Source organism: Marmota marmota, unplaced genomic scaffold (assembly GCF_001458135.2).
Source record: "Marmota marmota marmota unplaced genomic scaffold, marMar, whole genome shotgun sequence".
Classification (NCBI taxonomy): domain Eukaryota; kingdom Metazoa; phylum Chordata; class Mammalia; order Rodentia; family Sciuridae; genus Marmota; species Marmota marmota.
In genome coordinates, this window is record NW_025999880.1 from 14,615,318 (window position 1) to 14,639,013 (window position 23,696).

The 23,696-nt window shown below is 39.4% G+C and overlaps 1 protein-coding gene across 9 annotated transcripts in view; it reads left to right on the plus strand.

Moving 5' to 3' along the window:
• Gpatch8 (G-patch domain containing 8) overlaps positions 1-23,696 on the plus strand; it is a 111,931-nt gene that overhangs the window by 71,862 nt on the left and 16,373 nt on the right. For 7 of the 9 annotated variants that reach the window (XM_048790205.1, XM_048790225.1, XM_048790214.1 and 4 more), the window contains 4 exons: positions 1,048-1,084; positions 9,749-9,798; positions 10,950-11,080; positions 15,274-21,579. In XM_048790205.1, the coding sequence (XP_048646162.1) occupies positions 1,048-1,084; positions 9,749-9,798; positions 10,950-11,080; positions 15,274-19,171 (4,116 nt within the window). In that variant the 3' untranslated portion in view covers positions 19,172-21,579. Of the gene's footprint in view, positions 1-1,047; positions 1,085-9,748; positions 9,799-10,949; positions 11,081-15,273; positions 21,580-23,696 lie in introns of those variants that run through there. The other 2 variants (XM_048790249.1, XM_048790212.1) reach the window with 2 other exon arrangements.

The window sequence follows — 23,696 nt, forward strand, 5'->3', positions numbered from 1 at the left end:
CAATCTCTATAGACATTTTTGGTTGTCACAACTAGTGGGGTAGTGTTATTGACATGAAGTGAGTAAAGGCCATTCTTACAATGCATAGGAAAGCCCACTGAAACAAAGAATTACCTGGACCAAAATGGCAATCAATAGTGCTGAGATTAAAAAGCCCTATACTGTTAGAACTACTGAAAACATTCAGATACATGTAATATTGTAATATCATTTGGCCTTTGCTTAGTACAAACATATCATCATTTTACATCCCTAATGATGTTGTAAACATTTATGAAGTGCTCATCAAAGTAACCCAAAATATTCACTGATTACTTGTTTAGATCATAATCAAAATCAAAATATAAAATTAAGAATTTCTCATAGAGGGCTGAGGCTGCTCAGTGGCAGAGCACTTGCCTTGTGAGACGCTGGGTTCAATCCTCAGCACTGCATTAAAAATAAACAAATAAAATAAAGGCAATGCTGTCCATCTACAACTACAAAAAAAAAAAAAAAAACCTTAAAAAAAAGAAAGAAAGAAAGAAAGAATTTCTCATTGAGAAAAGAACTATACCTATCCGCTGAAACAGTGTCTGTGATCCCTGGTCTGGGAAAAATCTTTAGCTTATATGATTAATGAGCACATGAATTCATTTCTTCACCTTAATCAAAAACTCATCTTAACTATTAAAAGAACAGATGTACTTTAAGTTTATTTTTTGTTTTGTTTTTGATGGAGTGTTATTCATTTGGTTGAAATGTAGGCCTTTTCAAAACCTTTCTTCATATTGCTATCTTACTGCAAATGGTAGAATCTTGAAATAGGATGTTGTAAATTTATCAACATTAAGACCAGTACTAAATTTTTATGCAATTCTTTTCTTCACTTTGAATTTCTAAGGAACCTTTAATTGACCTTTGTATAACACAATTAAATAACCCCTAATAAGAGATAGGGTATTTTTCATTCCTCTTTCATGGACATGAACTCAGCGTACAAATGGGCCTACCATTTTCCCAAATTCATGCTCTAAAATCATAAAGACACCCTGTCTTGTCTTCCAGGAAGGCACACAGGATTATTATGAATCTGAGATAATAGGTAAGTACTTTACCCCACATTAGTAATCCTTAGTTTGCATCTTCCATCAAATTTTGACTATTGAAGTTTTTCAAAGAAATGACCTTTAAGTGGTAAACTACTAGTATATGCAGGACCTGAAAATACCCTTACCTTTACTAAGCTCAAATAATACCTCAAAAAAAAAAAGCTACATAGTTGCCCTTATTTATGGTGAGGGAAGGTGTCATATGCCTCTCCCTCTACTAGTTTTTCTCAAATTTTCTAAGGTCTTATGAAGTTATTAATGTAAAAATTTTGAGACCCAGCTTAGGGGGTCTGTGGCTCAGTAGTAGCGCCCTTGCCTGGCATGTGTGAAACACTGGCTTCCATTCTCAGCACCACATATAAATAAATAAAATAAAGGTCTATCAACAACTTAAAAAAAAAGAAGAAGAAGACCCATCTTAATCTTCATAAATGTAAAAACTAGCAGAACATTTTGGCTCTTCTCAGTAGTTTAACATTAGTTTTCAAGTGATCAGTTTTATTACATTTTGAAATCTCCAAAGATAGTCCCTACACTTCCTCAAAAGAACCCATTTTTTGAAGCTATTTTATAAGTTCTAATGTGTACTCAGTGAACATTAAGTTGATCATCTCTTACCTCTCTTGGCTTTATTTTGAGTTAAATTGAAACTAAAGATTTTTCCATTCCCATCCTTAATCTTTTTAATCATTTGTATGTTTTTTAAAAATACTTGTCTGGAGCTGGGCACAGTGACACATCCCTATAATCCCAGTGACTCAGGAAGCTGAGGCAGGAGGATCTCAAGTTGAGGCCACTCTGGGTAGCTTTACAAGTTACTGTCTCAAAAAAATTTTTTAGCCAGGTTCAGTGGCCCATGCCTCTAATCCCAGCAGCTCTAGAGGCTGGGCTGGGAGGATTGTGAGTTCAAAGACAGCCTCAGGAACTGCAAGGTGCACAAGTCCATGAGACCTTTTCTCTAAATAAAATACAAAATAGGACTGGGAATGTGGCTCAGTGGTCAAGTGCCCCTGAGTTCAACCCCGAGTACAAAAAAAAAAAATTATATATATATATATATTTTTTTAAAGGCTGGAGCCAGGTGTGGGGGCACATGCTTATGATACCAGCAACTTGGGACTGGAAGGTAGGAGGACTGCCAATTCAAGGCCAGACTCAGCAACTTAATAAGTCCCTGTGTCAAAAGAAAAAATAAAAATTGTCAGGGAGCTGGGCACAGTGGTGCACACTTATAATCCCAGTGGCTCAGGAGGCTGAGGCAGGAGGATTGCAAGTTCAAAGCCAGCCTCTGCGAAAGTGAGGTGCTAAGGGACTCAGTGAGACCCTGTCTCTAAATAACATAACAAAACAGGGCTGGGGATGTAGCTCAGTGGCGAAGTGCCCCTGAGTTCAATCCCTAGTACTCCTCCCTCCCCCTAAAAAAGGGTCAGGGATGTAACTCAGTGGTAAATTGCCCCTAGTACTCCCATGCTCCCCAAAATAAAATAAATAAAAAGGCAAGAGATGTAGTTCAGTAGTAGAGTACTAGCCATGTATAAGGCCTTGGATTCAATCCCCAGTACTGGGAAAATGATAATAATAATAGTCAATGCCTTTTCCCCCCTTTCTTGGTCCCTTGTTACCTTTTCAGGAGTCGTCTTTTGTTTGTTTGTTTGCTTGTTTTTCTTTTCTTTCTTTTTTAATTCTTCTAATTTTATCTTCTATTTGTGCCACTAAGGGTCCTTCAGGTACATAAGCAGATCACAAATTGTCTCACCCATGTACTTTGTCTGGTCTTCATGGTGTTATTTTTCCCTCGTTAATTTTAATTGGTTCCCAATGTTTTAAAAAAAAATCGAAGCAGGTCACAGTGGTGCATATCTGTAGTTCTAGCTACTTGAGAGGCTGAGGTAGAAAGATCACTTGAGGCTAGCAGTTGAGGGCCAGTGTGCACAATATAGCAAGACCCTATCTCTTTATTTAAAAAACAAACAAACTTTATTCAGGAGAGTTTACATAATTCAGGCTTTGGCTTATCTTGAGAAAAATTGAAATATCTGACCTTGGGCCTACATTTCAACATAACCATTAATTAAAGTTGTCTCTTTGTTCATTGTACAATTAGCTCTGGTTTTCATCTTTTCTCATACATCCATCTATGTGACTGACCCATTATGTTATCTGCCATACCCCTCTGAACACTTGAGTTTCTGACCCAGGCCTATTACCCCCACCCCCATGAGTTCTGACTGACTCTTGGGGAAGTAGCACATTGAAGAGTTGTGCCCTTACTGATGGTGTTGGAACCAACTTCCTTGCTATTTCAGTGATCACTTGTCAAAACACATTGTAAAGAGGTTTCAGAAATCCCTTTAACTTGTAGAAGGAATCAGAATCTCAGTCAGGAAAGAATGTTTTCAGCTTGCCTTTTTTTTCTGCTAAAATAATCTTAGTATGAAAACCCCTGGGGCTGGGGATGTGGCTCAAGTGATAGCGCGCTCGCCTGGCATGCGTGAGGCACTGGGTTCGATTCTTAGCACCACATACAAATAAAATGAAGATATTGTGTCCATCTAAAACTAAAAAATAAATATTAAGAAATATATTTAAAAAAAAAAAAAAAAAAGAGAAAACCCCTGTACTTTTTACACATTCTGAAAAGACTGAAATCTTATTTACTACCAAGGTCTGTTTTAGCTGTGAATAATAGTACTAGTTTTCTAAGCTTTAAATAACTGAACTAACATGAATGAAGGCATTAACAGTAACCAGTGATTTCTCTAATCTGAGTTGTAGGATGGAATGTATTAATACATTATTTAGTTAACTTGTCTCAACTTGTTGCTGCTTTTTGATAATTACTTATTGTTAGTTGACTATTTCAGTACCCGGTAGTATATATTACAAAAGACAAAAGAATTTTAGAATTTCCCTCATTGCTCAAAAATAAAATAGGTTCTGAATTTAAATGTATTCTGAGAAATTCTTGATGATAGAAGGAATGATCATTTTTGGACTTCACAAAGACTTCATTAAAATTTGGAGTGGTCACTTTCCACTTGTGGTTTTACCATTTAGTTATTGGATATTTGTCTCTCAAGATATTTTCCAGCATTTGATTCTCTATATGCTTCATGCATATAGCATCAGGACAAATAGGCACATCAAAGCAAGTTGTACTTCTGCCAAACCACTGCAGTTTTGAAGAACTGTAACCTTTTTTTTTTTTAAGTGTTGTTTTGATATTCAGTGAAGGAAGAACACAGAAGTAAATAAAAAAGGCAAGATAAGATACTCCTAAGAGCTAAAATTAAGAGAACATCACACTTAAAAGAATTTTTAAAACCACCAAGATCAGATACTCCTGAAGTTATTCTTTAGGTGCTCTGTATTTTGGGTGTTCCTAGAATGTTTATCCTTCAAAAAAATAAAGTAATTATTGGCAAAAATGGAAAATCACAGTACTTAGGAATCCCAGAGGTTCATGAATATTGACTTAAACAACACAGTTCACTTTTGAAGCTATGCTTTGAGAAACAAAAAAGGGCTGTGGGCATAGCTCAGTGATAGAACACTTGCCTAGCATGTGTGAGGCACTGGATTTCATCTCTAGCATTGGGTAAAGAGTGGGAGAGAGAAAAACAAACAAATATGAAGAGAGGAATCCATCTCAGAACTTGAACATACTGTTGTTTTGTTTTACTAACCTCTGGCAGGAAGATGAAAATTTTAAATTCACTTGTGTTTAGTATTACTATAGATGCTATTTTCTTTGGGACTATTTTGCTTGATAGAACATTGAATCGTTTTATCAGTTTTCTATAAATTGAGCATGTTTTCAGCCTTTTCACCTTTTAAATCTTATGTACTCATACCCTATGCTTAACTTTGGAATTAGTCTACTTAAACCCAGCAATCACACCCTAATTAAGGGAAAAAAATCTTATGTCTACTTAGGGAAATGTTATGCTTTTATGAGTAGTGTTAATCTTATATCCTTCAGGAACTAATATTTCAGGTAAATAGGCATCCTCTTGTGTATTTCTAATTGTTCTTCATCTTGCCACACAATCCCAATATAGATAAAAATGATTCAACCTTTTTCATGTTGTGCCATTTCAACCTGTTTTCTGCCCTGTAATCTTAAGTTCATCATAGTGATAGACTGTAGTTTGGAAATTCTGGGATTAGGCTGTTGTGTTCTATTGTAGTCTGAAAGATTAAAGCAAGATTAAAGATAAATACAAGTTTGTGAATGACAGTACTATAAAGAGAACTCTGTACTGAGATGCTGCTCTTATATTTTTTTTGAACCCAAGTATCCCTTATAAATTATGTTTCTTCAAATTTTACATACAGGGCAAATATTTGTCTCCAGGTATGATCTGGAGGGACATAGTCTATACTTAAACTCACAAAAACACAATGAGCTACCATTTCACACCCACTGGCATGTCTAAAATTTTAAAAAAGACACAAAGCTGGGGATATAGTTCAGTGGTAGAGCACATACTTAACATATATGAGCCCTGAGTTTCTTTCTCAACCCCATTCTACCCCCAAAAAAGGCAAGATATAATTAACCAGTTTAGGAGAGGTTTTGGAGAAGGTTGAACCCTCCTATATTGCTAATGAAATAATAAGGTGGTGCAGCCCTTCTGGAAAACAGATTGATACTTACTGAAAATATTAAAACCTAGAATTACCATATGACCAATTTTATCCAAGAGAAATGAAAACATGTCTACACAAACACTTGTTCAATAGTGTTCATAACAGCATTATTCGTAATAGCCAAACATAGAAACAACCCCAAATCCATGCATCAGTTGATGAATAAATAAACTATAGTATACCCATACAAGGAAATATTATTTTGTCAATAAAAAGGAATAACTCACTGCTTACAACATATATAAACCTTGAATATGCTTGCTGGGTGCAGTGGTACATGCCTGTTATCCCAGTGGGTCAGGAGGCTGAAGCAGGAGGGTCACAAGTCAAAGCCAGCTTCAGCAACTTAGTGAGACCCTATCTCAAAATAAAAAATAAAAAGAACTGGGTATGTTGCTCGGTGATAGAGTGTCCCTGGGTTCAATCCCCAGTGCTAATGAATGGGTGAATGAGTGAATGAAAGAAAGAAAACAAAAATCAAACCAATTTGATAAATATTTATTGAGCATCTCTCTCTTTTTTTTTTTTTTTGGTCAAACAAACAGTCTGGACATTGCAGTGTTAGGACAGCCTTGGTCCTTGTTCTGGGAGACTTGTTACTGTCTGGTCAGAGAAACAAACCGTGAATAATATTTTAATGCTAAAGAGACAAAATCAGGCTTTTTCTGTAGAGCTGAGTAAATACAGAACACAGGATTTTTAGTGGCATAGACTATTGAACTTTAAATTGTGCCTGCTTTATGATACCTAAAATACCTTTCACATGGGAACTTTGGTTTTTTTTGTTTTGTTTTGTTTTGTTGTTTTCTTTAAATTTAGATGGTAGAAGCTGAGTGCAACAGTGCACACTTGTAATCCCAGGTACTTAGAAGGCTGAAATAGAGTTGCAAGTTTGAAAACAACTTAAGGCTGAAATAGGAGAGTTGCAAGTTTGAAAACAACTTCAGCAATTTAGCAAGACCCTTTCTCAAAATAAAAAGGGCTGGGGCTGTATCTCAGTGATAGGGTGCCACTGGGTTCAATCCTCAGTACTGCAGATAATTAATTAATTATTTAGTAGACTTTAAATACTTGAGAATAATAATTGAACTTATTCCTAGTTAAGTATATTCAATCAAATATAAACATCAAATTTAGTTTTGATAGAAGAAAGCACCAGAAGATACAAAAAAAGATTAATAAAAGACTTTTATAAAAAGTCACTCTTTTGGACAGACTCTTACTATATTGTTAGGGAAATTATGTGCAGAAATATTTTTGTCTCATTTATTCCCAGTTCATACACAATTTAGAAGGAACAGTGCTGCTCCTTTCGATTGACAAAGTAATAACTGTCTTAAAAGTTCTAGAAACACAATAGAAAGAAGCCATATTTGGGGGAGGCTGAAGCAGGAGAACAACAAGTTTGATGCCAGCTTCAGCAACTTAGCAAGGCCCTAAGCAATTTATTGAGAACCTGTCTCAAAGAAGATAATACTGGGTTATAGCTCAGTGGTAAAATGTCATATTTCTTAAGGGGTATTTTAAAGATGATCTGCTATGAAGCCCGATTACCATAGTTTCTCTGGTTTAGTAGACGTTATGAGGCAGAATGCTTCTGTTCATGAAATTTGCAATTAAAGAAAAGTACATGGCTACTGGGCTAGCCTTTTCTGTAAATTTGTACCCACATTGACATTTACCAGATTCACATTTTCCTCATAAAATCTGTTCTGAGTTAGTAGAGCAGAAACTGGTGTCTTGAGACATTTTTTCTGCCAGCCTAATGCTGTTTAAATTGTGTTCTAAGACCTGGAATATCATTTTCATTTGAAGATGTCTTTAACCCAAAGAGCCACAATTAATTTGTTGGTACTTAAAGTACTGAATCCTGGATCATTTGTGAAGAATTTGTTAAGGGGGCTGAGGTTGTGGCTCAGTGGTAGAGCACTTGCCTAGCATGTGTGAAGCCCTGGGTTCGAGTCTCAGTACCGCATATAAATAAAATAAAGGTCCATTTACATATAAAATATATATTATATATATATATATAAAAGAATTTGTTAAGGACTTTTCTCTGCAGGTTTTTGTTTCTCAAAGAAATTTAATTCTGGGGGCTGGGGATGTGGCTCAAGCGGTAGCGCGCTCGCCTGGCATGCGTGCGGCCCGGGTTCGATCCTCAGCACCACATACAAACAAAGATGTTGTGTCCGCCGAAAACTAAGAAAATAAATATTAAAATTCTTAAAAAAAAAAAAAAGAAAGAAATTTAATTCTTATATGAGTGATAGCTGGAAGAATATATTATATAATTTGATTATGTCACTACTAGAAATGTGAGAATATTTCGTATCAACCTCTTCTATAAATAATAGAAATTTTATTGGGGGAAAAAAATCACATTATCCACTAGACATTTGCCAGATCCCTTCTATAGATTTAATTCTGCTCTGTGCACTGCAGGGTTGATTATAAAGGTTATAATCCTATCCAACATAAAGGAAAAAGCAGTGTTGAACAGTTGTGACTTATTAAATGCTTTACATTTATTTTTACATTTAATCTGGTAAATCTATTGATGGATAGCCCTGTTTTTATAACAAGAGAATTGGAGCTACAAGGAGTGAAATTGCTTTATCCGTAATTAGTAATTGAACCAAGTCTTTCTAACTCTGAAGCTTTACCATACTGTCTTTCTGAAAGACAGGAATGAATAACTCTGACAGTTGCTAGATTGGAGTTATGACAAAGTGCTAACAGTTCAGTCTTCTTATGAGGGACTTCAGTAAGAAGGAGAGACTTGGAGTTAGGTAAAAGAAAATATGAGCGTTAATGCATGGCTTTCCATTATTATCATCAGAATGTTGTTTCCTGAGAAACCTCAAATGTACATATTGGGTTTGGGAGTGTTTGCTGAATTCCATCTTAAGATTAGGGTAAAATTTGGGGTTCCCAGTTCTGCTTTTGAGAGTCCAGATTTGACTATACAGTTTGTAAAGGTGACATGGGAGCATTTGCTATACCTTATAGAGTACCAAGATATATTTGCCTAGAGGGAGCCTAGGCAATTTAGATTTTATTTTATTGGCATCATCCCATTTTTTTTCCATCCATGCCTTCATCTGTATGCTTGCACCAGGGATTTGAGGTAGGATGTCTTCAGGATGATGTGGACCTGCTCCTGTCCTTTTAACTTTTAGATGCAGGAAGTGGTTGCTAAATGATTGAAAAGCCTGATTTCTGACTCAACCTGGAGGCTTCAGACTTTTTATAAAAAATCGTCCTTTTGGACAGTGCCCTATAGGTTAATAAGTGCCTCCTAAGAGTGATGAAATATTTTTAAGAAAGAAGGGAATGACTGGGCATGAAGAGACTTTTCAGGTTTATGAAGAGGCTTAGGAAAAGACAGCAGATAAGAGAAAAATACACATTCTATTTAAATTTGAGCTGGAAAACCTATTTGGAGAATTAAAAAACTAGGTTTGTAGCCTAAAATAAAGATATAATAGGCTGATGGATCCTTTCTGTCTGCCCCATCTCCATCATAAGGAGGAAACTAGAATTCTAAACATGAATCTCCCAGTATTTTACTATTTTAAGTAAACATCTTAAAATAGTTGATCCTCCATATTATAGTGGGCAGCACAACTCAGTAATAGTTTTGCCAGTTGTAGGTTATTTGAATTTCCCCAAAATAAAGATAAATGAAAATAAGACCAATGGCTTTTAGATAGCATTGGTCTTTTTCAAAGTTTGTAAGCATTTTTCTTGAAAAAATAGATAATTTCATTTATCTAGGTGGGTTTGCTGTGTCAGTCTGTGTGTATGTACACCTATATATGTTGTGTAGGTGCTTCCCCTTTCCCCAGCCCTTTTAGAGTTGACGGCTTTGTCCTTGATTGTTCAGTATAAGTTTGTAGACTTGACTAAGAGAGCTTGTGTAGTAATGCTTGCTTTATTTTTTTTTTCTCTTCTACTCTTGTTTTATTTTTTACTTTTTTTTCTTTGTGATGTGACATTTTCAGCTGATGTATTGAAAGCAAATCCTTCTAATTTGGGAGCCCAGATCACAAGAGTGAGTTTTTCTACTAGTGTCTTTAGCTGTATATCTTTTTTTGTGTGTGTCTTTCTACCCTTCCTCCTCCCAATTAAAAAAGATTCAAAATACATTTCATAAATATTAGGTAAGAAAACTCCTTTGTCTGTTGAACATCATGCCTTTCCACAAAGCAATGTCCACTTTATATTGGGTCAAATTCCTTTTCTCAATGCTATTGTAAAAGCATAAGCTAATGAGTATGTTTTATCTTGTTTGTTTTTTAATATTGTCTAAGGTGTTGAAAATAATTTTAGTTCTGTCTTCATTACAGATAGATATGTCTGGACTCTGTCACCAGTGTGTCATGGCACTGTTCTTTTTTGGTTGTTGCTGTTTCTTTTGTTTTAAGGAAAATTGTATAGTAGCTTCTGAAAATAAAAGACCATTCTGTTATCTGGATTTTAAGTAATAAAATTTTTGACTTATCTCTATTTTCCCTCCCCACCCCCTGGATATTCCTCTCAGGGTCATGAAGGAATGAAAAGCTATACATATTACTCTCTAATTTCAACAGACTGACCAGATGAAATTGGTCAGACTGGTGAGCTCTGAACATGCTAGCATTAGAAGACCTCTCTTGGGTTTGTTTAATAGTTACCAAGAAATCTCCAATTGTGCTGAAAAAAGATAACACCTTTTATGGTGAAATAAAAATATGTTTTCTATTTGTTCTGATTCAAATAACCTCCCTATGTAAGCTGTACATTGCTTTTTAAGATCTTGCACCTTGAGCGATTTTCTGTAATAGCCTAAACCCTTTCTGTTCTCTTTGACCTGTGTTACTGCAATTTATCTCATGTTCTGTTTGTCTAGTTTTGCATCCTGGAAGAGCAGGTGATTAAATAGTCCCTTTTCTTTCTTCCCAATATTATAAATTTCCTCATTGCTACTGAAATAATTTTATATTGCCCAATAAAGCAAATAATATGCTGTACTAATTAGAAATGCAGATAGTCCAAGTGTCATACACAAAGTAATCTGCTATTATGTTTTCAGTATGATAAGAGAGTCTAATGACATATTCTGCACTAGTACTATAAGCATTGGTTTACGGTAAATTTCTAAAGGCTTTGCTTTCAGTTACTCTTAAATCACCACCTTCTGTTTCTTTCTTTCCATTAACCCAGAGATTAAAAGATCTCAAACAGAGAGAGTTTGCCCGAAATGTCTCTTCAAGATCTCGCAAGGATGAGAAGAAACAAGAAAAAGCCCTTCGGCGGCTCCATGAGTTGGCAGAGCAAAGAAAACAAGCTGAATGGTAAGGAAATTTTCTTTCAGAGTGCTCTACAGATAATTACAGTCCTTAAGATTTTAAGTTAATAGATTTTAAGATTATACTTTAAAGTATTAGCCTTAAGATTTTCAGTAGAACCTTATTGATTATATGTTCTTTTCAGGCCATATTCTATTTACTATCTGTGTGACTTATTCAACTTGTATCTAAACTCTCTGTGCTTTAATTTCTCTATTTGTAGAATGAAGATAGTAACAATTTACTTCTCACAGTTGTAAGCACTTAAAAAGAGTGCCTGGCATGCTGATGGGTGGTGCATGCCTGTAATCCTGGAGGCTTAGGCAGGAGGATGGTGAGTTCAAAGCCAGCCTCAGCAACTTAGTGAAGCCCTAAGTAACCCAGTGAGACCCTGTCTCAAAATAAAATATAAAAATGGTTTGGGGATGTGGCTCAGTGGTTAAGCACCTCTGGGCTCAATCCCAGGTACCCCCCCCACCNTTGCTTTACTGATTCTGGTTTTCTTGTTGTTTTTTTTTTTTGTTTGTTTGTTTGTTTGCTAGAGATCAAACCCAGGGCCTTGCACATGCTAGGCAAATACTCTACCACTGAACTTCATCCCCACTGGATTTACTAGTTTTATATTGTACCCACACCCACACACAAACACACACACCTCCTTCTTATTGACTTGCATTCTGGAGGAAGAAGGAAGGGAGAGAATATATATAGTATAAGTTTTTAACAGAATTAGCCTGCAATCTCTAATATTGAGTTAAACTGCCTATAAAATGATTCTGTACCTCCTTTTACTTTTTTTTTGGTTTTTTTGTTTGTTTGTTTGTTTTGTACTGGGGATTGAACCCAGGGGCACTGAGCTATATCCCCAGCCCTTTTTATTATTTTACTATGAGACAAGGTCTCTAAGTTGCAGAGGCTGGCATCAAATTTACAATCTTCCCAAGTCAGTGGGATTACAGACAAGTGCCACCATGCCTGATTGGCAACTCTTTTTTAAAAATATATATATATATTTTTTTTAAATTGTCAATGGACCTTCACTTTATTTATTTATATGAGAATAAATAAAAGGTGCTAAGAATCAAACCCAGTGCCTCACACACGCTAGGCAAGTGCTCTACCACTGAGCCACAACCCCAGCCCCAACTGGCAACTCTTTATGTAGTAAACACAAAAGAAAGCTTGGGATTGTTGCAATGGTGCCTCCTTAAAATAGATACACTATGCCAGGTGTAATGATCCCAGTTACCTGGGAGGCCGAGGCAGGAGAATTACAAGTTCAAGGCCAACCTGGGCAATTTAGCAAGACCGTGTCTCAAAATAAAAAGGAGGGGGCTGGAGATGTGGCTCAAGCAGTAGCGCGCTTGCCTGGTATGCGTGCGGCCTGGGTTCGATCCTCAGCACCACATATACACAAAGATGTTGTGTCCGCCAAAAAGTAAACAATAAAAATTATTTTAAAAAAATAAAATAAAATAAAAAGGACTAGGAATAGAGCTCAGTGTAGAGCACCCCTCAGATCAAGCCCCATTACCACAAAAAAAGAAAAAAAAAATTGTACACCAAAGTTCAGGGCATCTTTTTCTTTAAAGGTAACTTTTAGTTCCCAGTTTTGTTTTGTTTTGTTTTTGTTCCCAGTTTTTTAAATGAATACTTAATAGATGACTAAGTAGGGCTGGAGGTGCAGTGGCAGAGTACTTGCCCAGCATGTGCAATGCCCTGGGTTTGATCCACAGCACCATGAAAAGAAAAAAAAAAAGACCAAGTAGTTTCAAGAGAATTAAAAATATATATATTTGATCCATCATCAGATATTTCTTCATACTAGAAATAATGCATGACCCCATAATAGTTATTGAAATAACGGCAAAGACTAGAGTCTAGGGTTATGGCTCAGTGGTAGTGCGCTTGCCTAGTATGTGTCTTTAGCTGTATAAATAATATACATATAAATATAAATAAATGAATAAAATAAAGGTCCGTCAGCATCCAAAAAATTTTTTTAAACATGGCAAAGACAAAAAAATCAAAACAAATATTTTTATTCAGTTTGAGAGTTTTGTGCTGTATAGTATAGGTAGTTTGTTTCTGTGGGGTAGGCTTTATAACATAGCATATCTCTTACTATCCAAATCTGTTGGGTTCCCATTTTCCAATAGCAACAGTTCATGTAGCAAGAGATACCACCACATCATCTGAATGTTTTTGGTAACTGAGTTGAGGACACTTAGTAGCTGCTGGTCATATAACAAGGGTTTTTATCTAAATGGATATATAATTCTATTTAGTTCTTGAGTTTGGAATTCAAAGAATACTGGATAGTCCACACATGGTGAAATTTAGGCAATATAGGCAGTTTAGAATGATACTCTTTTTTTAATATTTATTTTTTAGTCGTAGTTGGACACAATATCTTTAATTAACTTATTTATTTTTATGTGGTGTTGAGGATCAAACCCAGGGCCTCACCCATGCTAGGCAAGCACTCTACTCTACTGCTAAGCCACAACCCCAGTCCCTAGAATACTACTCTTTTGTATATATACACACACACACACACTTTATTTATTTATTTTTATGTGGTACTGAGAATCGAACCCAAGGCCTCACATGTGCTAGGCGAGAGCTCTACCATTGAGCCACAATCTAGCCCTAGAATCCTACTCTTAAGACTTCTCACTGTACCTGTTGTCAAAGCTGAAGAGTGCTTGATAGCAATGTGGCCATTGTTCTGAGTACCCAGAAAATACAGTAGCCCCTGTAGTATTACTTTCTATAGTTTCAGTTATCCACACTCAGCTGTGGTCTGAAAGTATTAATTTGAAATTCCAGAAATAAAGAATTTGTAAGTTTTTTTAAAATTGTGTGCTATTCTGAGTAGTGTGATGAAATCTCAAGCTGTCCCAGTCTGTCCTGCTGGGGACATGAAACATCCCTTTGTTCAACATATTCATGCTTCAGATGCTGTATGCCCACTAGACAGACTAAATACATATAACTTTTATTATTATCTTATTATAACTATTCTATTTTATTGTTGTTGTTGATCTCCTACTGTGCCTAATTTATAAACTAAACTTCATTATAGATGAGAATGTGTGTGTGTGTGTGTGTGTGTGTGTGTGTGTATTGGGGCTGGGGTTGTGGCTCAGCAGTAGAGCTCTTGCCTAAAATGTGTGAGGCACTGGGTTTGATCCTCAGCACCACATAAAATAAATAAGATAAAGGTATTGTGTCCATCTACAACTAAAAAGATAATTTTTTTAAAAAAGCGTATGTGCGTACATGCACATGTGTGGTTAAGTACCTACAATTTCAGGCATCCACTGTGGGTTTTGAAACTTCCCCCATGGATGAGGAGGTACTATTATTATATATAAAACCAAAGCAAATGTTTGGATGTAGTGCCCAGGATATATACACAGGCTATTTGCTTCAAAAACAGACATAACAACCTATGGTAGAAGTATCATGGTAGAAGTTTCTATGTTTAATACAGAATATGCCCATTTTTTGAAAAATGAAATCTGAGAAATTTGTTTTTGTTTTTGCTTTTGTTTTTTGGTACTGAGGATTCAATTAACTTACCACTGAGCTTTTTATTTTTTTATTTTTTATTTTTTGAGATGGGGTGTTTGTACAATACTTAGGGCTTCACTATGTTGCTGAGACTGGCCTTGAACTTATAGTTCTTTTGCATTAGCCTCCTGAGTCTCTGGGATTACAGGTATTTGGCACCATGCATAGCATTTATTTTTTTTTTCTTTAGCTGAATGAAATATAACCTTGTGGATAGAGTTATATATAGCCGTACATTTCCTAGCATACCAATGGGTAAAATAATAATAGTAATAAATATGATCAGAAGCAGGTTGCGATAGACTACACAAGATGGTAATGATGGGGTACTTGAGATAAGCCTTATTTTTTTGTAATATAGACAGCTTAAGAAAAAACAGCAGTAACTGGCTGGCCCTGGGAATTTAGGTTGGTTGGTTAATAGAGTGAGATGTTGCTTAACTTCCACTGAGCAGCTTCCTTCATTAGCACAGCGATACAGAATGGCCACCTCTTAGTGTCTTTGAGACCTACCTGTGATGAATGGTAGAACATAAAAGATGAGTACGTTATAAGATATATAAAATGTACCCTTAAACCTGTTTTTGGTTTTTTTCTCACTTTTTTAAACCATTGTGCAGTGCACCTGGAAGTGGTCCTATGTTTAGACCAACCACGGTGGCTGTAGATGAAGAAGGTGGAGATGAAGACAAGGATGAATCAACTACAAACAGTGGCACAGGTACCACTGCTACTTGTAGCTTAGGATCTGAATTCTCCACAGATAAAGGAGGCCCCTTCACTGCAGTACAGATCACTAATCCCACTGGACTGGCACAAGCTTCTGGGTCATCCTCTCAAGGCATCAGCTTTGGCCTTAAGAATAATTTGGGAACCCCATTGCAAAAATTGGGAGTGTCATTTTCCTTTGCCAAGAAGGCTCCTGTTAAACTTGAATCAATAGCATCTGTTTTCAAGGATCATGCAGAGGAAGGGCCCTCTGAAGATGGAACAAAATCTGATGAGAAGGGTTCTGACCAAGGACTGCAAAAGGTGGGAGATGCTGATGGTAGCGGTAATCTTGATGGTAAAAAAGAAGATGAAGACCCTCAGGATGGAGGGTCTCTTGCCTCAACATTATCCAAGTTAAAAAGGATGAAGCGAGAGGAAGGAACTGGAGGTACAGAGCCAGAGTATTACCACTATATTCCCCCAGCGCACTGCAAAGTAAAACCTAATTTTCCCTTCTTACTCTTTATGAGAGCCAGTGAACAAATGGAAGGTGATACTACTACACACTCAAAGAATGCCCCAGAAAGCAAAAAAAGTAATTCTCCCAAGCCTAAAGGCTGTGTTAAGGTGACAGCAAGCCAAGGAGCAGAAAAGGCAGTTAGTGAAGTCTTTGAGCAGCAGAAGGAAGCCACTGTGACTGAGCCCTCAGAGCCTGGAAGCAAACCTGACACAAAAAAGACCACAGGAGGGGATATGAGTGAGCAGAGTTTAGAAAGTCAAAGTCAAAAGTCTTCAGAGATCCAAATGTGTGAGTCTAATCCTTCTAAAGAAACCTGTCAGGCCACCCCAGCTGGGAAAGAAAGCCAGGAAAGACCCAAACATCCTACTGGCCCCTTTTTCCCAGTTTTGAGCAAAGATGAAAGCACTGCCCTCCAGTGGCCATCAGAACTATTAATTTTCACCAAGGCCGAACCATCCATTTCCTACAGTTGTAACCCTTTATACTTTGACTTTAAACTTTCAAGGAACAAAGATGCCAGGGGTAAAGGGACAGAAAAACCGAAGGATATGGGAGGATCCTCAAAGGACCAGCTCCAAGGCCTTGATCCTGGTGAGCCAAATAAAAGCAAGGAAGTGGGAGAGAATGTAGTACATTCATCAGGAGGCAGAATGGAAGTACCTGCTTCAGGGCCTGCCTGTAGCAGCCTGAACAAACAGGAGCCTGGGGGCAGCCATGGGTCAGAGACTGAAGATATAGGGAAAAGCCTTCCTAGCAAGAAAGAACGATCTGGGAAGTCCCACCGACACAAAAAGAAAAAGAAACACAAAAAGTCCAGCAAACACAAACGGAAACACAAGGCTGACACAGAAGAAAAAAGCTCTAAGGCAGAGTCTGGGGAGAAGTCTAAGAAGCGTAAGAAACGAAAACGAAAGAAGAATAAGTCATCAGCCCCAGCAGATTCTGAACGAGGACCCAAACCAGAACCTCCTGGAAGTGGTAGCCCTGCACCACCAAGAAGACGGCGACGTGCCCAAGATGACTCCCAGAGGAGATCCCTCCCTGCTGAAGAAGGGAGCAGTAGCAAAAAAGATGAAGGTGGGGGTGGTAGCAGTTCCCAGGATCATGGTGGGAGGAAACACAAAGGTGAACCACCAGCTTCATCCTGCCAGCGGAGAGCTGGCACCAAACGGAGCAGCCGATCTAGCCATCGGAGCCGACCCAGTAGTGGAGATGAGGATAGTGATGATGCTTCATTACGCAGGCAGCACCCAAAGTCTCCATCCCAGTATAGTGAGGAGGAGGAGGAGGAAGAGGAGGAGGAAGACTCGGGCAGTGAGCATTCCCGAAGCCGCTCACGGTCTGGCCGGCACCATTCCTCACACCGTTCTTCCAGACGCTCTTACACAAGTAGTTCAGATGCTTCTTCAGACCAGAGCTGCTATAGTAGACAGCACAGTTACTCTGATGACAGTTATAGTGACTATAGTGACCGATCACGAAGACACTCTAAGCGCTCTCATGACTCAGATGACTCAGATTATGCCAGCTCCAAGCACCGATCCAAACGACACAAATATTCATCTTCTGATGATGACTATAGCCTCAGTTGCAGCCAGTCTCGAAGTCGTTCTCGGAGTCATACCAGAGAGCGCTCAAGATCCCGGGACCGCAGCCGGAGCAGCAGTTGTAGTCGCAGTCGGAGCAAGAGGAGAAGTCGCAGCACCACAGCCCATAGCTGGCAGAGGAGCCGGAGCTATAGCCGGGATCGCAGCCGTAGTACCAGGAGCCCTTCCCAGAGATCAGGCTCCAGAAAGGGATCGTGGGGTCATGAGAGTCCTGAGGAAAGGCGTTCTGGTCGTCGGGACTTCATTCGCTCAAAGATCTATCGCTCTCAGTCCCCCCACTATTTTCGATCAGGGCGGAGTGAAGGTCCTGGGAAAAAAGATGATGGCAGGGGAGATGACAATAAAGGGACAGGCCCACCCTCCCAGAATAGCAACACTGGCACAGGAAGGGGGTCAGAAAGTGACTGCAGTCCTGAAGACAAGAACTCTGTCACTGCCAAACTGCTGTTGGAGAAGATCCAGTCTAGGAAAGTGGAGAGGAAACCCAGTATGAGTGAGGAGGTGCAGGCCACCCCCAGTAAAGCTGGGCTCAAGCTCAAGGACCCACCACAAGGTTACTTCGGGCCCAAGCTTCCCCCTTCTCTTGGCAATAAGCCTGTTCTTCCACTAATAGGGAAGCTCCCAGCTACCCGAAAGCCTAACAACAAGAAATGTGAAGAGTCTGGCTTGGAAAGGGGGGAAGAACAAGAACAGTCGGAGACGGAAGAAGGGCCCTCAGGGAGTAGTGATGCACCCTTTGGGCATCAGTTCCCCTCAGAGGAAACAGCTGGCCCTTTATCAGACCCACCCCCAGAAGAGCCAAAGTCTGAAGAAGCTACTGCTGATCAAGCTGTGGCTCCACTAGGTACCCCAACACACTCTGACTGCTACTCTGGGGACCCAACCATCTCCCATAACTACCTCCCTGACCCCAGTGATGGGGACACCTTAGAGTCCCTGGATAGTGGCAGTCAGCCAGGTCCTGTGGAATCCAGCTTGCTGCCTATAGCACCAGACCTTGAGCACTTTCCCAGTTATGCACCTCCCAGTGGGGAACCTAGTATTGAGTCAACAGATGGGGCTGAGGATGCTTCCCTGGCCCCCCTGGAGAGCCAGCCCATCACCTTCACACCTGAGGAGATGGAGAAGTACAGCAAGCTCCAGCAGGCTGCACAGCAACACATCCAGCAGCAGCTTCTGGCCAAGCAAGTAAAGGCCTTTCCAGCCTCCGCAGCCCTGGCTCCAGCAACTCCAGCCCTGCAGCCCATCCACATTCAGCAGCCAGCCACAGCCTCTGCCACCTCCATCACAACTGTTCAGCATGCCATCCTACAACATCATGCTGCTGCTGCTGCTGCCGCCATTGGCATTCACCCCCACCCTCATCCCCAGCCACTTGCCCAAGTGCATCATATTCCTCAGCCCCATCTGACCCCAATTTCTTTGTCCCACCTCACTCACTCAATCATCCCTGGCCACCCTGCCACCTTTCTTGCTAGCCATCCCATCCACATCATTCCTGCCTCAGCCATTCATCCTGGACCCTTCACCTTCCACCCTGTCCCACATGCTGCCCTCTATCCTACCCTTCTTGCCCCACGGCCTGCTGCAGCAGCTGCTACTGCCCTCCACCTTCACCCACTACTTCACCCCATCTTCTCAGGTCAGGACCTGCAGCACCCCCCCAGCCATGGCACATGAATTGGGGGATGGGAGTATATGTAGGGCCAGGGAAGGTGACCCAGGATTCTTCCCTTGGGGGTGTTGAGCCATTAATACCAGCAAGCAAAAGCTGGGATGGGCAGTGTCTGACAGCCAAAGAATTGTTTTGGCTTGCAGGGATGGGTTTAGATTTGAGGTTTGCTTTGGGTTATTATCAGGGATTTACCCGCCCCCCTTCCTCCTTTCTATTTGTCCCTCCCTCTCCTGTGTTTCTAAGCTAGGAAACACCAGTAAGTGCTACCCAACCCTTTGCAGCAATGTCTCCAAAATGTCAAATTTAAATAGTTCCCTACTCTCTCTACTTTTTATCCTGTGCTCTTTCTTCCCTTCTATAAATTTTAAAACATTTTCCTCCTCTCTGGTGGGTTGTCACCAAAGCACTTGCCATGGGCCCATCTGGTCCTGCCTTCTCAGTGCCACAAAGGAAGGCCAAGCGGTCTCTCCAACAGTGAAAGATCTACCAGATCCTGTGGAATCCAGCTTGCTTCCTATAGCACCAGACCTTGGAGCACTTTCCCAGTTTCCCTGGGTACCTTTGGGCAGTGTCTTTGACTATCCCCTAGTGACATGTTATCCCAGGTGAGGTGGAAACGGAGTCTGACCTGGAACCAGATGCAACTCAGGCTGCCATTTGATCCACTTTCCACCCAAACAGCCACACATTTGGCACTACTCAAATCCCTCATCCCAGAAAAGGCATCTGCATATCTCAGAAAAGAAGATCCTATCATGAATTGAAGCTATGCGGAACATAGTCGCCCGTGTGCTTCCCCAGAGAGGAGCTCATGTGTCTGAAGGGTATATTTTCTTCTGTTGTGTTGATGTTTCCTTCTTAATTTATAGGATTTTTTAATGTAAAAATTGCACTGAACTCTATAAACGTAAAATGCTGCTTTTTGTAGCTCATATAAAAAGGTTCCATATTTGTAGTATACTGCAATAATATTTTTTACATCCAGCTCTTTAAGTGATCCTTGTTCTGGTGGCTTTGTGTAAATATGTTTGCCCTAGTTGAATTAAGAAACTTTAAAGGTTATAAAATGAAAACAACAAAAAAAATAAAGTATTTGTTTTCTGCTAGATACAAAAATGACTAAGCATGTATATTTTATCAAGCTCATGTATTTTTTGAAGTTATGAACTATAAAAATGTCAAAAACATTTTTTGCTGGGACAAAATGTTAGGTAATTTGCATTAAGTGGTGCCCCCAGCACTGGGATTTTTGAGTTAATGGGCAGCAGTCAGCTGCGGGTGTCAGAGGGATGCTCAGTTGTGATGGTCTCCCTCGTGTTCTTTGTTGTTTTACACAGAGAAACAGGTGGTCCCTCAGAGGAAGGGCGAGATGCAGCTTGATTCTCTGGAAGCAGTGAGATTCATTGATTATCTGGGGGGAATTCCTGGGTTTCCCTGGGTACCTTATTCCAGGCACACCATTTGCCTTCCTAGAACTTAGCCCCTCTGACATTTTTTTTTTTTTTAATGTGCCTTTTGGGTTGGCTAGAAACTGAAGTAGAAGTAGACCAGAGAGTAATAGAGTTGGGACAGTTTTCTCCTTTTGTTGGGAGGTGAACACATTTATAGATACCTTTTGCTTCATAGTTCCAGGCCTTCTACCCAGCTCAGTTTCAGCAGTAGAGGTTCCTATTTCTGTCTCTCCCACGACACTGACCAGAGGAATTGCCGCCTCAGCCCCATTTCCCCCTCTTCTTGCCTTTCACCCAGGCTCTCAGCTCTAATTAACACACCCAAAGGTGCTTGCTTGTATTGCAGGTCCCATCTCCTTTGGTGTAGTTAGTGATTTCCTCTGGCATTTCCTTACCAATTCCTGTGGCTAGAATTTGTTGAGTGGTCACCTGACAGAAAAAACAAACCATATTTACCTGGGCCAAGACTCTGCTCCTGCCTTTCTTCTCAAATTCCCAAAAGAAAAAGGCTTTGAGCTAATGAGAAGCAAGTGCTAGACAAACAAAGACTCTTGGCTGAACACCCCTTCTTGCCTCCTCAGTGCTCCTCATCTGATTCAGAAGTATCACTTTTTGGATAGCTAGCACTGGAAAAATGAAATCATCTGTTTGAAGTGAAGGGATTCATTTTTCTTTGCTTTCAGCCCATGTAAATATTTAAATAATACAGTATTAACATTTTTTGTGCTGCTTCCCTTTAGCCTGTAGATTGAGCCATACTCTGGCCACCTCTCTGCCTTCCTGGGGGCAGTTTTCTTTAACTTCCAGAATAGTGATTTTAAAAACCTAAAAGGAAAAACAAAATAACCTATCCTTACTTACAAGCATAACAGATTGTATTTAACTTTATCACATATGATAGAGCTATATATGCTGTAAAATGAGGGAAAGGAGCTTTCTAATAAACCAATGATTTGTGGAAACTAGCAGAGTCTGTCGTGATTGTTGCCCCATCTAATCAGGTTGGGAATGGTTGGAGTTTTGGTTTATAAATAACACCTTATTTGAAAATATTAAAGGATAGTTTCTTTTTTATTTTTATGTGGTGCTGAGGATCAAACCCAGGGCCTCGCACATGCTAGACGAGCGCTCTACTGCTGAGCCACAACTCCAACCCCAAAGGATAGTTTCTTGTGAATCAATTTGAGGTATTTGGAATTGTGTTTCTGAAAGTTCAGGTTTGTCCAAGGAGAGGGGAAAGATAGCCCTGGGAAGAAGACTAGTAGTGAGGTTTTTCTTAGTCTTAAGTAGATGATTTGGAATGTGTACCTTTCTGCTCCCTTTTTGCCACATGGCTTTTCTTCTATTCTTTTTTTTTCCCCCCTCATTTTAGCTCTGTAATCTTTGTATAGTAGAATACATAGAATGTGGAGATGCTCACTAAATTGACATGGAACTTCCAACTTTTTAGAATTTGGGGTTAATTTAAGGGCAGTGGGATTACAATAGTCATCTGCTTGGCTTTCGGTCTCCTGTTGAAGTTCTGTATAACTGGGCTTGAATTACCATTTTCAACCTTTTTAATACCACTACAATGTTTGAGCCATTCCACTTGTTTAAGAAAACAAGCCCAAATTGTTACTGAGACAAAACCCTACTCATCCATGTCAAAAAAAAAGTCACAAAGGGGCACATATGTGTAATCCCAGCTAATTCGGAAGGGTAAGGCAGGAGGATGACAAGTTCTAGGCCATCCTCAGCAACTTAGCAAGATCCTAGGATGTAGCTCAATGGTAGAGCACCCCTGGTTCAATCCCTAGTACTGTAAAAAAAAAAGAAAAAGAAAAGAAAAAAGTAAATTTCTGAGAACAAAGAAGGTGACAAGCAAAAGAGGCAAACTGACCTGTATAAAGTGTGGTGTGTAAGTATGTGCAGCTGCCTTGCTCTGATAAGGCCTCAACCACCTCGACTCCTCTTCTATACTCTTGAGGACTAAGTCAGGCCTTGTCAACCATTTCCATTTTTATTTGCCAGAAATACCCTCATGTCACCCTTATCAACCCAAATCTGAATTATTACAGCATTTTCTTGGCTGGCCTTCCTAAAACTAACTGGTGTTTCAGAATCCGTGTGGTTCTTTTATGAACATAAAATGATATTATGTTCACTGCTTCCTAGTAAGATTGTGAACTCTGGGATGGCGGGCTGATTCTTCTATCTATCTATCTATCTACCTATTTAGAGGCAGAGTCTCTTTAAGTTGCTTAGGTTGATCTCAAACTTAGGGTCTTCCTGCTTTCCAAAGAGCTAGGATTATAGGTGTGCACCACTATGGTGGGTAATAGTAAACATTTTTTTTTTTAAATACACTCAAGAAAGAGGTGAGCAAAGTAAAATACTGTTAACTGAAGATTATACAAGGGAACATTTAAAAAGATTTGAAAAAAATTCTGTAAACCAGGCACAGTGGCACATGCCTTTAGTAGTCCAAGCTACTGGGGAGGCTGAGACAGGAGGACTGTAAATTTGAGGCCTGCTTGAGCAAAACCCTGTCTTAAAAAATAAAGAAGGCTGGAGTTGTAGCTCAGTGATGAAGCGCCCCTGGTTCAATCCCTATTACTACCAAAAAAAAGTTTCTTTAACCTCCACATCACCTTGCTCAGTGCCAAGCAAGCACATGATTGAAGCAGTTGAGGTTATTTTAATAATTCCTAGCTAAATGAAACCTTAACAGAATTATGAATTCACTGAGGGATTCTAAGACTGGCTGGTAGGTTGGGAAGTGAGAACAAGGTGTCAGCATTCTGCTCACCTTTAGATGGGAGATCAACCCAACTCTGACACCAAAAAAACACAATCCATATTGAAAATCAACTCCTCTACTTTCCTAAATCTGATCCTCTTTGGGTTTTCAAAATTAGTGGTAACACTGTCCTAACAAGCCAGTCAAACACCCAAACTTTGAATTGCTTTTGACACCTCCCTACCACAACCAGCTTTTTTGTGTGTGTGTGGGGGGGGTGCCAGATATTGAACTCAGGGGCACTCAACCACTAAGCCAAATCCCCACCCCTATTTTGTATTTAGAGACAGAGTCCCA